The 13,117-nt window shown below is 36.5% G+C and overlaps 1 protein-coding gene across 1 annotated transcript in view; it reads right to left on the bottom strand.

Annotated features, from left to right (window-relative positions):
• The window catches only part of LOC114387666 (nuclear-pore anchor-like), a 35,873-nt gene extending 25,018 nt beyond the window's left edge, over positions 1-10,855 (bottom strand). Inside the window, exons 1-17 of the mRNA XM_028347870.1 lie at positions 10,413-10,855; positions 10,152-10,298; positions 9,584-9,682; positions 9,116-9,244; positions 8,916-9,008; positions 8,758-8,823; positions 6,706-6,795; positions 6,522-6,599; positions 6,125-6,234; positions 2,661-2,781; positions 2,473-2,565; positions 1,709-1,757; positions 1,104-1,207; positions 959-1,027; positions 501-641; positions 311-415; positions 100-213 (exon numbers count right to left, since the gene is read on the bottom strand). Coding sequence (XP_028203671.1) covers positions 100-213; positions 311-415; positions 501-641; positions 959-1,027; positions 1,104-1,207; positions 1,709-1,757; positions 2,473-2,565; positions 2,661-2,781; positions 6,125-6,234; positions 6,522-6,599; positions 6,706-6,795; positions 8,758-8,823; positions 8,916-9,008; positions 9,116-9,244; positions 9,584-9,682; positions 10,152-10,298; positions 10,413-10,718 — 1,914 coding nt within the window. The 5' untranslated portion in view covers positions 10,719-10,855. The remainder of the gene's footprint in view (positions 1-99; positions 214-310; positions 416-500; positions 642-958; positions 1,028-1,103; positions 1,208-1,708; positions 1,758-2,472; positions 2,566-2,660; positions 2,782-6,124; positions 6,235-6,521; positions 6,600-6,705; positions 6,796-8,757; positions 8,824-8,915; positions 9,009-9,115; positions 9,245-9,583; positions 9,683-10,151; positions 10,299-10,412) is intronic.
• Between the last annotated feature and the right edge of the window lie 2,262 nt (positions 10,856-13,117).

Genomic DNA, 13,117 nt, shown 5'->3' with positions numbered 1-13,117 from the left:
TTAAGGTAATTTCCCCCTATCTCAAACAAAACCCATGTCCCCTCCCCCGGGTCACAGATCTTGAACTAAAAACAAAAACATTATGTTATATAGACTTACAGATGCATGAAGCGCTTCAATCATGTGACCTTGCTCTTCTGCTCTCTGCAGAACAGCTGCAACTTTAGAAGCAGATTCTTCAGTATGTTTTTTGAGTTCCATTTCAAGCTTCTCCTACAATTTAACAGGACAAGAACAACCAAATACTTGAGGTTGAGGATCTTTGCAGGCTTATGTATTAGGATAGCAGAAGATTTTTTTTCCAACAAACCTTGAACTCCACTTCCTGATTTTCAATATGGCCAGAAATACTACGTACAAGGCTTCTAAGTTGAACATTCTGCTCAACTAGTCCGTTAATGTCCTTGAAGGTCAACTACATCCCAAATTTCAAATGAACACATGTAACAATGTAACAGACAAGTTCAAGAAGAGACAAAATAAATCCAAAAACAGCTTACAAGGTGCTCTGATATGACATCTTCAGCTTCAGTCTCTCTACTTGTCCTTGAAGCAATATTTGAAGCATCATCAACAATATCATACCCCATTGAGCCACAACGAAGTTGTATGTCTCGGCATTCCTTCAGAAGTACTGTAACCTGTAAAGAATCAATTGTCAATTAATAAGGAACCATAATCAAGGCAATGAAGATACAATCATGACCTTGATGAGTATAATACAGTTAGAGAAATTAAGGCCAACCAGAGAGAATTTTTTGGTAATAAAAGTACTTCTTAACAAGCTAAAAAGTGTTGGGTTCTAAACAAGCACAAGAAAACCATCATTTACTTGACGCTTGTTAGAGATATAAATAGTATAGTGTACTTCTGTTAACACAAGATGTTAAGCTATTTGAAGCTATCCGCTATGATTCTGTGACAATGTTACATATAAAAAAAGTGTGTTTCTGTTTACCTGTTTTTGAAGGTCATCAGTTTCTTTCAGGACAAGATTATAATCCCGTTCACGCCTTTTCAGATCAGCCTGCAAGAGATACACCTAAGCAAATCCACATGTAAACAAAAATAAAGGTAATGAAACTGTATTTTATGTTTTAAACCTTTAGTTCCTGGATGGTTTTCTCTAAGTTGGAATTTTCATTCAGGGAGTTTTGCAATTTTTGGTTCATCAAGGAGTATGCATCAGCCATCTTGTCATGTTCCACTGCAAGCACACCATTATATCTATTTCAGTGAAAAACTACAGCATCAATGATAAACAAACAATGCAACAATGACCATGCTAACATAGCTTTTCCTCTACAGTGAAATAAAGCACAAGTGATTCCTGCTTGAAAAATCATCATAATGAAACATGAAAATTCACACAGCCAGTTTAAAATTAAAAAATGAATTATCAAAACCTTGTGAATTTTCCCCAAGCAGTGCAAAATGAAATCTTTAGATAACAAGACTACCACCACCAAAATGACAATAAACAGGAGCAACGACAAAAATAGCAAACACCCACTATTGGTTCACTCATCACATTAGATATATATAATCAAAGAAACGATGCAGTACAATTGAGATGCAGATCTACATTCTGTTTTCTAGTTAAACTTTAAGGAGAGCAATGTAGGATTGGGATTTAATGGCTTTGTGTTCTCTAAGTTTACAGCAGCATATTTAATAAAAACCCATTCAATTCAACACAAAGATATACCTCTTTCATCTAAAATTGCTTCTGCTTTCTGCTCTAACTCATATAGAACCTGAAGAAGTCAATAAAATAACATCGCATCATCTTTAACATAATAGACACAAAAACATGGGTGTGTATTGTTAAATTATACTGTTATGGAAATGGAAATCGAAAATATTATAGTTAGAGACAAAAAATGGTATAAACAAATCCCCGAAAAAAAACTTCGTATTAAAAATGAACATAGTTTGCCATTCATAAAACATAACCTTTGAACTCAAGCATACCAGAACACAGTTGTAGAGTTGTAGTAAATCGATTCATCTCCAAACCAAAGCAGATATACGCCAAAAGGAAAAAAACAGACAAGTAAATTATACTCTGGTAGGTGTGTCACAAACATTCGTCAACCATTTTTAGCCAACCAAAGCAAAAGAAATACAAGTAAGAGTTGACACCATTACTAGGTCCTCCAAAAATAAAAGTATCATTACTCATTAGTTTGATCCTCCATGGATAAATACATCAAATGGCCATTTCATGCAAATTCTTTTCATCAAATTGGACCTTTTTGGGAGACAAAATGGATCTTGTTGCATGCTTGCATACAAATGATATAATGGATAATAATCCATATAATTACAGCCACCCATTCCTTGATAATTCTTTTTGTTTTCCATTTTACAAATTAGTACCAGATAGACAAGACAAAACATTAAAGAAATAATTTTTCATATTAATCTTTTGAGGTTATACATAAAAAAGAGGCACCAGGTCAATCATACCCGTTGCAGTACTGCTTCTGACTCCTTCCTTCCCAATTGTTCGTGCCTCAATGCATCAACCACCTCTTGGTATTTTGCATACATTTTGGCCAACTTCAACAAATAGACATACATGGTAAGAAGATCTAATTGTGTAAATCAAATAAAAAAATGGGGCCAGTATTAAAAGTAAAACTTTAATAACTCACACTCCACCCATCTCGCAGAAGTGAAGCAGCCAATGCAGTTCCAGAAACTCCAACAGGAATTCTTGGGACTAGCAAGCTATTTTCCTCAACCATGCTATCGGCTTCAATTGATTCCATCCACCTTCAAGAACAAAACAAATTACTAAGAGAAAAATTATAGGAACATACAATGGCCTTTATGTTATCTTGGATTAGGTAATACATGAAAAAGGTTAGAAGGAAATTCAATAACATATGCTGATTTCACACAAAAATGTCATAAATAAAAACTGCAATCATCTGACTACTGCCTGCAAGATAACATTCATCAATTGAGAATTAAAACTGATCACATATTACAATCATTAGCGTCATTGTATTAGTGGACTTGGGCATTGCAAGCCTAGTAGTCATCCCAATTTCTTGTGTTTCAGCCAGCTGTTGTGTGATTTCTATTCTGTCCAGTGGTTTCTTTTGAAGCCACTGACATTCTTTTCAAACGTTTCTCTTCCTCCTCTTCTCTTCTCAGATAGCTTTTCTTTTCCTCCTGCTCTCTGCTCTGTTTAGACAGAGGGTAGTCATAAATTGCTTCCTTTCCTTTTGTTTATGCTGGGTTTGGATGGTTAAGTTTTTTTTTTTTGGAAGGCAAAAAATATATATTATTAATAAAAAACACAGCAGTACCAGAGGTACTGGTGAGATATACACAAGTACAAGACACCTACAGTGTCACCCTCCAAAAACAAAGGAAAACCCAACGAGGACCCCACCACATAAGATAAAGATACCCGACCCAGATTAACCAAAGTACTCCACAAGATTGGAAGACCAATGGTTAAAAGGAGTATTGAAATTTTTCTCTCTAACTTTTAACCATGACCATGCTAGGAATAAAGCATCATCCATCACTTTGGATGGTTCAAACTGATTGCCCTGGAAAATCAATAGATTCCTATGCTTCCATATGGAACTAGTTAATGCAATCCACCATCCACACCATCTGGTATGATTTCTCCCTGCACCAAAACCATCACAGAATTGGACAAAGTGAGATGCTGGAGAAACTGAAAGTGGTCCTACAATCTGGTTCCACCTCATGGATTCCCACCATAGACCTCTAGTCATTTTGCAGTTGAAAAACAGGTGATCAGCCTCCTCTTGCTCATACCCACAGAGAGGACATTCATTTTCCTGAATGGACACGTTTCTTCTAAGGAGGTTATGTCTAGTAGGTAGTCTATCTTTAATAAGTCTCCAAGAGAAAACCGCAGCCCTTGGGGGGATTTTCAATTTCCAAATTGTCTTGAAAATATTTGCCTCTGACACATGTCTATTACAAGTCATCAATATTCTATAAGCTGACTTAGTGGAATACACACCACAGGGATCAGCTTTCCACACCATGGTATCCTGCAGATGACTCTGAATTTGGATAGCATTAATTGCTTCCATAAAAGCCACTGCTACATCTTGTTCATGGTCAAATAAATTCCTCCTCCACTTCAAGTCCCATCTCCAATTACCCTGGGAAAAGCTTCCCATCGTAGAGATGTTATTATTCTGCTGTCCACTAATCATAAACAACTGATTATACTGCTGTTCAAGATTACAGTCATCCCCCAGCCATTTATCTTTCCAGAATTTAATTTTATCCCCAACCCAACCTTCCAAACCATCTGAGGTTGGATAGAGCTAAACTCAGGCTGCTGATTTAGCTTTCTGAGGTCCCTCCACCACTGGGAATGTCAGGCTTTGTCTCTACCATTGCTGAGATCTGACCATCCTCCATAATTGGATATTAAGATTCTGGCCCACAGCTGATTCTGATTAGAGGATAAGGCCCAGATCCATCTACCCAACAAAGCTGCATTGAATTTAGAAAGATCCTTAATCCCGAGGCCCCCATCATCCTTGGGGAGACAAATCACATCCCACTTCACCCAAGGGATTTTCTTATGCTCTTGATCTCCCCCCCACAAAAAATTCCTTTGCAAGGACACCAATTTGGCAACTATTTATCTGAGTTTATCTTCCCTGACCCTCCCTAGTGATAGCTTCTAATTAAAATGGGTTGCAGTTACTTTTCTTCCTTTTGGTTGTTTGGCCAGGGGATTTCATTGTGATTCAAGGACTGAGTTATCATGGTGTCAATGTTTCGGTCACATTTAAGATGATTTGTGCTATGCTAACATATAGGGCATATTTTTCAGTGGGTTGAAATATGTTATAGTTTCATGAGGCAATTAATGATTTTGAGGTTTGAATGAATACTTTGGATACTGATCAGGAGAAAGATCAAAAACTTCAAAAATTGTCGCATTTATTTGGGATGTGTGATAAGGACAAGCTAGGAGCGACATGGATGTCAGAGATATAATTAGTTATCATGACAAGAACATTGCAAAGATTAGTATTTCAGGGAAAGTACTAGGTGCTATGCTGTGTTGAAATCTGGGGTTCTTTGTTTTAGTATATGGATATGGATTTGCTAGTTGCTACTAGTAAATGGTTGTGTTTTGGCTTCAGGGTAACTGTTAAAATATTAGGGTTATCAGTATTATTGTTAAAAATCCTCGCTTGTACCAGTAGACTACTTAACAGTTGATAGTATAAATAGAACTACCAGGTTAAGGTATTGTAACATGTTACATCTAACCATCATATTTTCAATTTACTATTGATAGTCATTTCTCTGTCTTCTTTATCCCTAACTGTAAGCATAATATGCTCCTATATTATAAACTTGAGTACTCACTTTGGTATCACTCTTCCCACTCTCTCAAATTCAATTAACTCATTTTTTTATATTCTCTCTTCCCTCATTAATTCATTGAAAGAATATAATAAAGTGATTTCAATTTATATAATTAAATGAATGTATATAAAAATATTTAGGTTGTGCATTTGCAAGGGTTAAAATGCTAGTTCTCAATAAAAAAATATATAATAAAGTGATTTCAGTTTAATGCAAACATTTACAATTTAGTAATTTCTATTCATCACCCCCTAAAATAAAAAGAATACCCTTCCTAATGAGGATACAACAAAAGATGCAACAATTAAGAAACTAATATGATTTTGACTCTGTCATCCAACTCCAACACCTCAGCCCAATCACATTCCAACACTACAAAGTACAAACAAATGTCTGATCATGCTCATTGCTCAATGTTGTCATTAGTGGATACCATGACAATGATACAGCACCACATCATAATACCTCCATGCCCGAATAACTTAAATCTCAGGTAGCTGCAACATCTTCCAAAGTGGAAGAAGCAGATTTTTACATATTTCAGCATTTTTCCTCAACCAAGGTACTAGATTTTAAGAAGTATAGAAGACATTTAGCCATAAAACAATGCTGCATTTCTGGGGCTTGACATTTTCAACAGCTTATGCCATGAGAAGGACACAAGTTGAACATGGGAAAATGAGTAAAATCAAATAATTCAAAAGAGCAAAAAATGCAATGAAAGACATACGATTCAGTAGCAAAACTGCTAAGGGGAAGATTATTCACTCCATCAGTCTTCTTCCTTGTCTCAATTTCAGCTTCACACTTCTCAAGCCTTTCTTTTAAATCAGTGGCCTCCTACAAGGCATAAGGTATGGCTATTAGTACATTCAAGCACATAATATATTGAGTAGAAATCTGCCCTCAAATAATATGAGCGCACCGGCAACCCAATGTCATGCAAGTATTCATCAACTTCAAGCATTACCTAAAGTAACCTAAAACATTTTGCAGGTTACAAACTGATACTAATTTTTTATGTAGCAAGTTAATTATTATTTCTTCCAAAATAATTAGGGTTCATATAAGAGGGGAAACCCAACAAACACTGAAGCCTAACACACAACTTAGGAAGAATATCATACCTTTTCAACCTGTTTTCTGGCAGATAATTCCTTCTCAAGTTTCTCTTTATAATCATCTTCAACTTGCTTTTGGTGTGACTGTTTAGACACAACCAAAATAGAAAATAAAAAATCAAGCATTCTAGTTTATAATTTGACTAATTCCATATCCAACCAAAATAGAGCAATAGCAGACTAAATTCACCTCCATTGCTTTTATCACGCCCTCTAGGTCTGCAGCTTTTTTTGACCATTCCTCGGAACTCTCTTTATATAGCTCATTAAGCTTATTAACCTAAAAATGGGACATATTCAAATTCAATATACATAATAAAAGACAAATCAAAAAATTTTGCTTATTATCTTGAGAAAATACATCATTGTTCATAAAGTGTCAAGACAACACTATACAAAGGATATGCATCTGTTCCCACAAAAATGAATTGGGAAAGAGTTATTGGGGAAGGAGGAGAAGAAGAATCGCGAGTGGAAGCCATAAAAGAGATCTAGGGTTCAAAACCTGCTCTGTATACGATAATAGGTAATAGATTTCAGAGAATAGTTAAGAGAACTGTTGGTGTTCAATGAAAAATTGTTATTCAACTACGTAAAGTATATATAATAGATCAGTTTGAGCCTAAACGCAAAACAAACTAGCAGGCTCTGACTACCTGTTAGTTAGAGATTACAGCTGGCAAAATATAAAGTCCTACTCCTACAAGACTAGTGTTGTACAGATAGTAAAAGTAAAGTACAGAGAAAAACTACTCTAATACTTTTTCACTTCTCTTTCGGTCTCTTCTGCCCGTCACTGCTTCTTCAAGGGTATTACTATCTCATATGCTCATGTAATGGACAGCATTGTTACATTCCAAGTTTTTTCGAGCACTATCCTGTCTCCCCTACATAGATTTCTTAGTATTAAAGGATCTATTGTCCTCACCATAGTTGTACTCCATCCCTCTTGTCTCAATTTATTTTGCTATCAAAATATACTATAGACTATAGACTCTTTGGCATCCTTAAAATATAATGCCCAAAAAAAATAGCCAATAATTTTGTTACGAGATGTTCATTCAATTCCCTATTAAACAATTCTATTCTCCAAGACTCATTCAGTCCCTCAATAATAAGCTGCAAAGCAACTTTTTAAAGAATTGGACTATTTCCTTAAGATTGAAGTAGAGCACTTTGCTGATGGGTCTTTACTCCTAACTCAGTCCAAATACATTAGAGAAGGCTAACATGGCAGAAGACAAGTGCATTTCCTCCCCCATGGTTGGAAGCTTAAAGTTGTAAGGGCAGACTACTCATTGAACAGAACAATTATTGGATCATTGCAGTATGCTACTATTACTCCTTCTGAGCTTTCATTCTCTGTCACCAAAGTGTGTCAATTTATGTCAGCACCTTTGGAGTCTCACTGAACAGAAGTCAAATGCATATTGCATTATCAAAAGGGTATTTATGAATCATGGCCTACATGCCAACCAGCATCATCAGCAATTCCTGTACAGCTCAATGCATATTTTGATGCAGATTGGGCTTCTAATCCTGATAACAGGAGGTCAACATGAGGGTCCTGCTTTTTTTTTGGCCTCAACTCCCGAGGCCCCCAACCTCATCTCTTTGTGATCTCGAAAACGAATAGTTCAGGAGCTTGAAGGCACTGCACATTCCCTCAGAATACCAGTGTGCTGACCTTTTGACCAAAGGCTCTCGCTCCCACTCAATTTCAAATGTTAAGAGACAAGCTGCAGGTGTCAGTTCTTCAGACCCTTGCTCAGCCACCTCCAGCTGGGGGGGGGCATGTTACAGTATTTTTCACAGGGTATTATTCAGAGCGCAATTGTACTGTATAGGACTATTAGTGTTCCATTACAACTGAACCCTCTGTAGCTCTTCATATAAATATCTGTTGTATCCCATCAGTTCAATAATACAATCTCTATTTTTTTTCATTCTCAAAACCCTTTCACCATTTTCTGAATCTTAAGAAGGGAGGTGGGATTGATGAATACCTCAAATGCTACTTATTCTGTGATCGTGACAGGTGTGCCAATGTCTAGGTTTCAAGGACAGGTGGAGATGGGCAAGGAGACCAGCATTGCCTTTACTGTTCATGTTAATCTTAATGTTTGCAAAGCCAAATAGTTAATGGCAGAACAAATCATGAAGCAGCTAGTCTAAAAAGCACATATAGATTTTTTTTTTGGGATGAGGGATCATGCATGCCAAAGGTTGTCATAACACTCACAGTGGAGAGTTCAGCAGATAATTGTTCTTCGTTGGCTGCAGCAACATCTTTAGCAGAAATTAATTCCTGAAAAGGCATTAAAAAAAATATCAATCAGGCAAGGTTCAAGTTAAAAGAAATTCAAGCATCACATTTCAAGATAATGTTCCATGTTCAACCTCCTGCACAGATTTAAGCTTCATTTCAAGTTCCCTCACTCTATCCTTATTCCACTGTAGAGATTTAGAGCTTTCACCAAACTGTCTCTGCATCTGAAAGCATTGGCAACAGCTCGAATATCATTAAAGCAAAGAGAATAAAACAAATTATAATTCAAAATGAGAAAGTCATTTTCAATTACAATATTAAACTAGCTTACATCTGCAAGCTTGGAAGTCATATCAGCTTCATATTCTGTGTGCTTTCTGCGCAGCTCAAAAACAATGTTAACTTTAGCATTCAACTCCTCGTTGAGCCAAGAATTCTGCCTCTCAACAATCTCCTTCTCCTGCTCACGCAAATTATCCGGTTACCGTGAAAGGAACATTCAAGTTTTCACTCCAGATAAAGCAAGAAAAAGTCTAGTCCACAATAAGAGCAATAAATGTTCAGACACATTTTGCCATTTCAGAAAACAGCAAATCAGACCAGCCCACTTGAAAATGTCCAAGCCATTTACGTTATATAATATATAATATGCCCCAACTATGATCCATTCATAAATGAGTCATTTAAAACAGTCAGTCAGTGAAGGAATCCAGTACCACTAGTAATCTGCTCAGGCATAAAAACAAAAAGGAAAATTGAAGGAAAGAAGTTACATAAAAGCAAACCATAAAGAAAAGACCTGTTCAAAGCGAGTGCAAGCAGCCCGGCACCGTGCCATTTCTGCCTCAACTTCACTCAACCGCGCCTCCTTATGAGCAGCATTTTCACTTAAACGAACCTTCAACAACACCATTGAAACATACAAGAGTATTACATTAACACAACAAAACATATCAACACCGTTACAACAAAACACATCAACTAAGCAACCAAACCAACAACCAAGAATTTAAATTGCAGTCGCCATGGTTTCAAATTGGGGTTGTAGTTGCAGTTTCATTGCAAATTTGCAATCCTTAACATCACGGGAAAATGCAGCCATCAGCCACAATTGCAGTCGCAGTTGAGTATGAAAAACCTTTACATTGCTGCCACAATTGCGGTTGCAGACCACAATTTAAAACCATGGCAGTTGCAAGAGCCGTTGCCGTGTTCCTTGATAGTGGGAAATTGCAAACAACTGCGTGGCCAATATGGCCACAACTGTGGTGGCAGACACTCCAAAAACCTTGACATTGCCACCGCAAACGGTGGACTGTTTTTTAAAACCTTGCTAACACCAAAAACCAAAAGGCAGAGAAACTCACAATCTTATCAAGATAACTCTTCATGGTTGCATTCTTCTCACTTAGCTCCAAATCCTTCTGCTCGTTCAACTCAAGCAACTGCCTCTTCGACTTGTGCAACTCCGCAACCTCCGTCCTCAACCGCTCTATCTCCCTATCTTTCTCGACCTAACAACAAAAACCAAAAAATTCAAAAATCACAACCAGCAAAGCAACAACACCAATGATAATAACAATATCATCGAGCAAATGAGAGAAACGTTTCGTTTAAACGATTCGTACCAATTGCAATTGGATTCGATGGTTCTGCGATTGCACCTCGGCGATTTCGCGGAGGCGCTGATCGAGAGAGGATTGAAGTTCGGCGACGTTCGACTCGAGTTTGGAGAACTCGGCGGTGAGGGAGAGGTACTTCTGCTCGATGAGGGAGCAGTTCTGCTCGGCGTTAATGTCGGCTGCGTCGGCCTTGGCGCGGACGGTGTCGAGCTCGTGGAGGAGGCCGCGGATGAAGGCGTCGGCCTTCGCGGCCACGGCGGCGCCGTCGCCGGAGCACCGCGCGAACTCCTCGTCGGAGAGGAAGAGAGGCATCGCGTGTGCCCTAATAGGAGAGAGTTCGAAAGGGATAGTGAAAGAAAAAAGGAAGAAAGAGAGAGTAAAAGGGAAATGGAAAAGAGGGAACGAAGGAAGGAAGAGAGAAATTTGAAGAATAAACGTAAAATAATAGAGAGAAGTGAAAATCGATAGTTTTGTTTGTGGATTCGTAGGATGTTTTACGGCTTCAGGCATGGGGGATTTTATATATATATATATATATACATATATATATATATATAGTATTTTTTATGAAAAAAATTCAGATTTATATTAGAAAATGAATAAATAATACAGTATATGCATTCAAATTCAATCACAAATATGTACCAAAATATAGATGTGATGTAAAAAAAATTCAATCACAAATTATTATAAAAATAAGTTTGCAGAATTTTATAATAAAAACTTTAAAAGTTATACCAATTATAAAATGTTGATTTTTAAAAAGAATTATCAAATATGTATGAATAATTATGATGTTAACTGAAACTATCTTAAAATTTAAATTAATTATATATGTTTTGAAATATAAAACTATTTTTTATCTTTAGAGATTTTAATGAAAAAGAATAAATAATATATGCATTAAAAATATTAAAAAAATTATCATAATTTTTTTTCTTGAGTTAAAGATCATAAGTGTCCTTAACCTACTAATTTTGCTCGCGGTACATGATTGTCGTCAGTCACAAGGAACGTGATACGTAGCATGGACCTCTACGGTGATTGGTGGTATTTGTGGCTCATCTAACAATAAAAAGTGGAGTCAAATGTAACCAAAGTGCGTATGGAAGTGCACCTCTTCCTCCACCCTATAACTATAGCAGTGTCTACTAATCCACGTGAACATCCTCTGCAGATGCTACATGACCTGGTCTTAAAAAGTTGTTGGTTATGGGGTGAGTCTTTCACTCCTCAAACGCCACAAACAACAAGCAAACACCATAAAATACTATCTACTTAACCACTGCATGTGATTGTCTAAGCAAGCAACACTCTCATATCCTAAGCACATAACTATTTCGCTCATTTCACAATAGGGCCCAACCACTGCCACCAAGCCTCCTAGGTCATGATGGTCATACTTTTTTATGTGGATGACAGTCGGGAGTGATCACCTCAAACAGATACAATGTACATCAATCCCCAACTCTCAACTTGAAAAATATAGTCTCAAAGCTAGTCTGGAATAGCAAAGTGAGGCATGTGAACTTTCCTATGTCAAATGAGTGCATCAAATATCGTGTAGTCACCACTCGCTAATTCCTCTAAGTTCTGTGAACCTCTTTGCCTACTACTCCCCAATGTATCTATGTCCATCATCCCTTTTCTCAATGCAACCTCACCATTCATAAATGGCACAGAATCTTTGGTTCCTTACTCTTACTTTGGTCTTCTCGCTCTTGTTATTGCGTCATGTGTGTAGCCCTCATGTTGCGTACGACAAACATAATCAAACATTCACACAATAAGAAATCGAGGCGAGGATCAAACATACGTATTACTCTCAAGAAATCAATCTCAATCTCTTAAGTAATCAGAAGAACATGTATCCACAAACAACATAATGGCTTAAATACAATCATCTGGAAGTTATAGAAAACAATTTGTCGAGGGTCGAATGCCCCCAAACCCAAACCACAACGCGTACAAAAAAATGGCAACATACATATATATACATAACAAAATATAAATTTGCATGTCACAAATATAATTGTCGGAGTTCACACTCTATTGTCTTATCATTCAACAATAACAACAACAACAATAATAATAAACAGGCCTTTCAAAAAATGTATTAGCAAAAAATCATCACAATTTCATTGTATGCATCAGTCATTAGCATTTGTAGTTTATCTCAGCAATCATATAACAATTAAATCAACAGTTCAAAAAATAAATAATTTTAAGGTAACTTTATCTAGATGCATTATTTCCAATGTTACAGTGTCTACTATCTAAATTTGTCGCTCAATTTTATAAAGTTTTGCTCCTAACTTATTCTCAGTTCTCTCGGTACTTTGAGAATCGATTTTTTCACAAACCTTATATGGTACCCTACAAATTCACACCTAATAAACTCATTTTTTATGTCAAAACTTTAATAAAACCAATTCATACGACTCTCACTTCTAGATTATTTTCATAACAAATTTTATCTAATAAATGTTCTAAAACTTATTTTATTCATAATTTTTGTTAGAAAACTCTTATTTAAGTGAAATTTAAGGCTAACCCTATGTTTTAACACTCAAAGAACTCATTTTTGGCATAAGAAACTCAGGGAAAATAGCTCAACATGCAGATCCAGAACAGGACAGCAAGCACAAAAATTTCAAGACAACAATGTTCAAGGAAGTTTAACAACAAACATAAGGTTCAAGAGTTAGAGA

Source organism: Glycine soja, chromosome 15 (genome assembly GCF_004193775.1).
Source record: "Glycine soja cultivar W05 chromosome 15, ASM419377v2, whole genome shotgun sequence".
NCBI classification, from domain to species: Eukaryota; Viridiplantae; Streptophyta; class Magnoliopsida; order Fabales; family Fabaceae; genus Glycine; species Glycine soja.
Note: the sequence above shows the minus strand (reverse complement) of the source record. Positions and strands in the feature narration are given on the sequence as shown.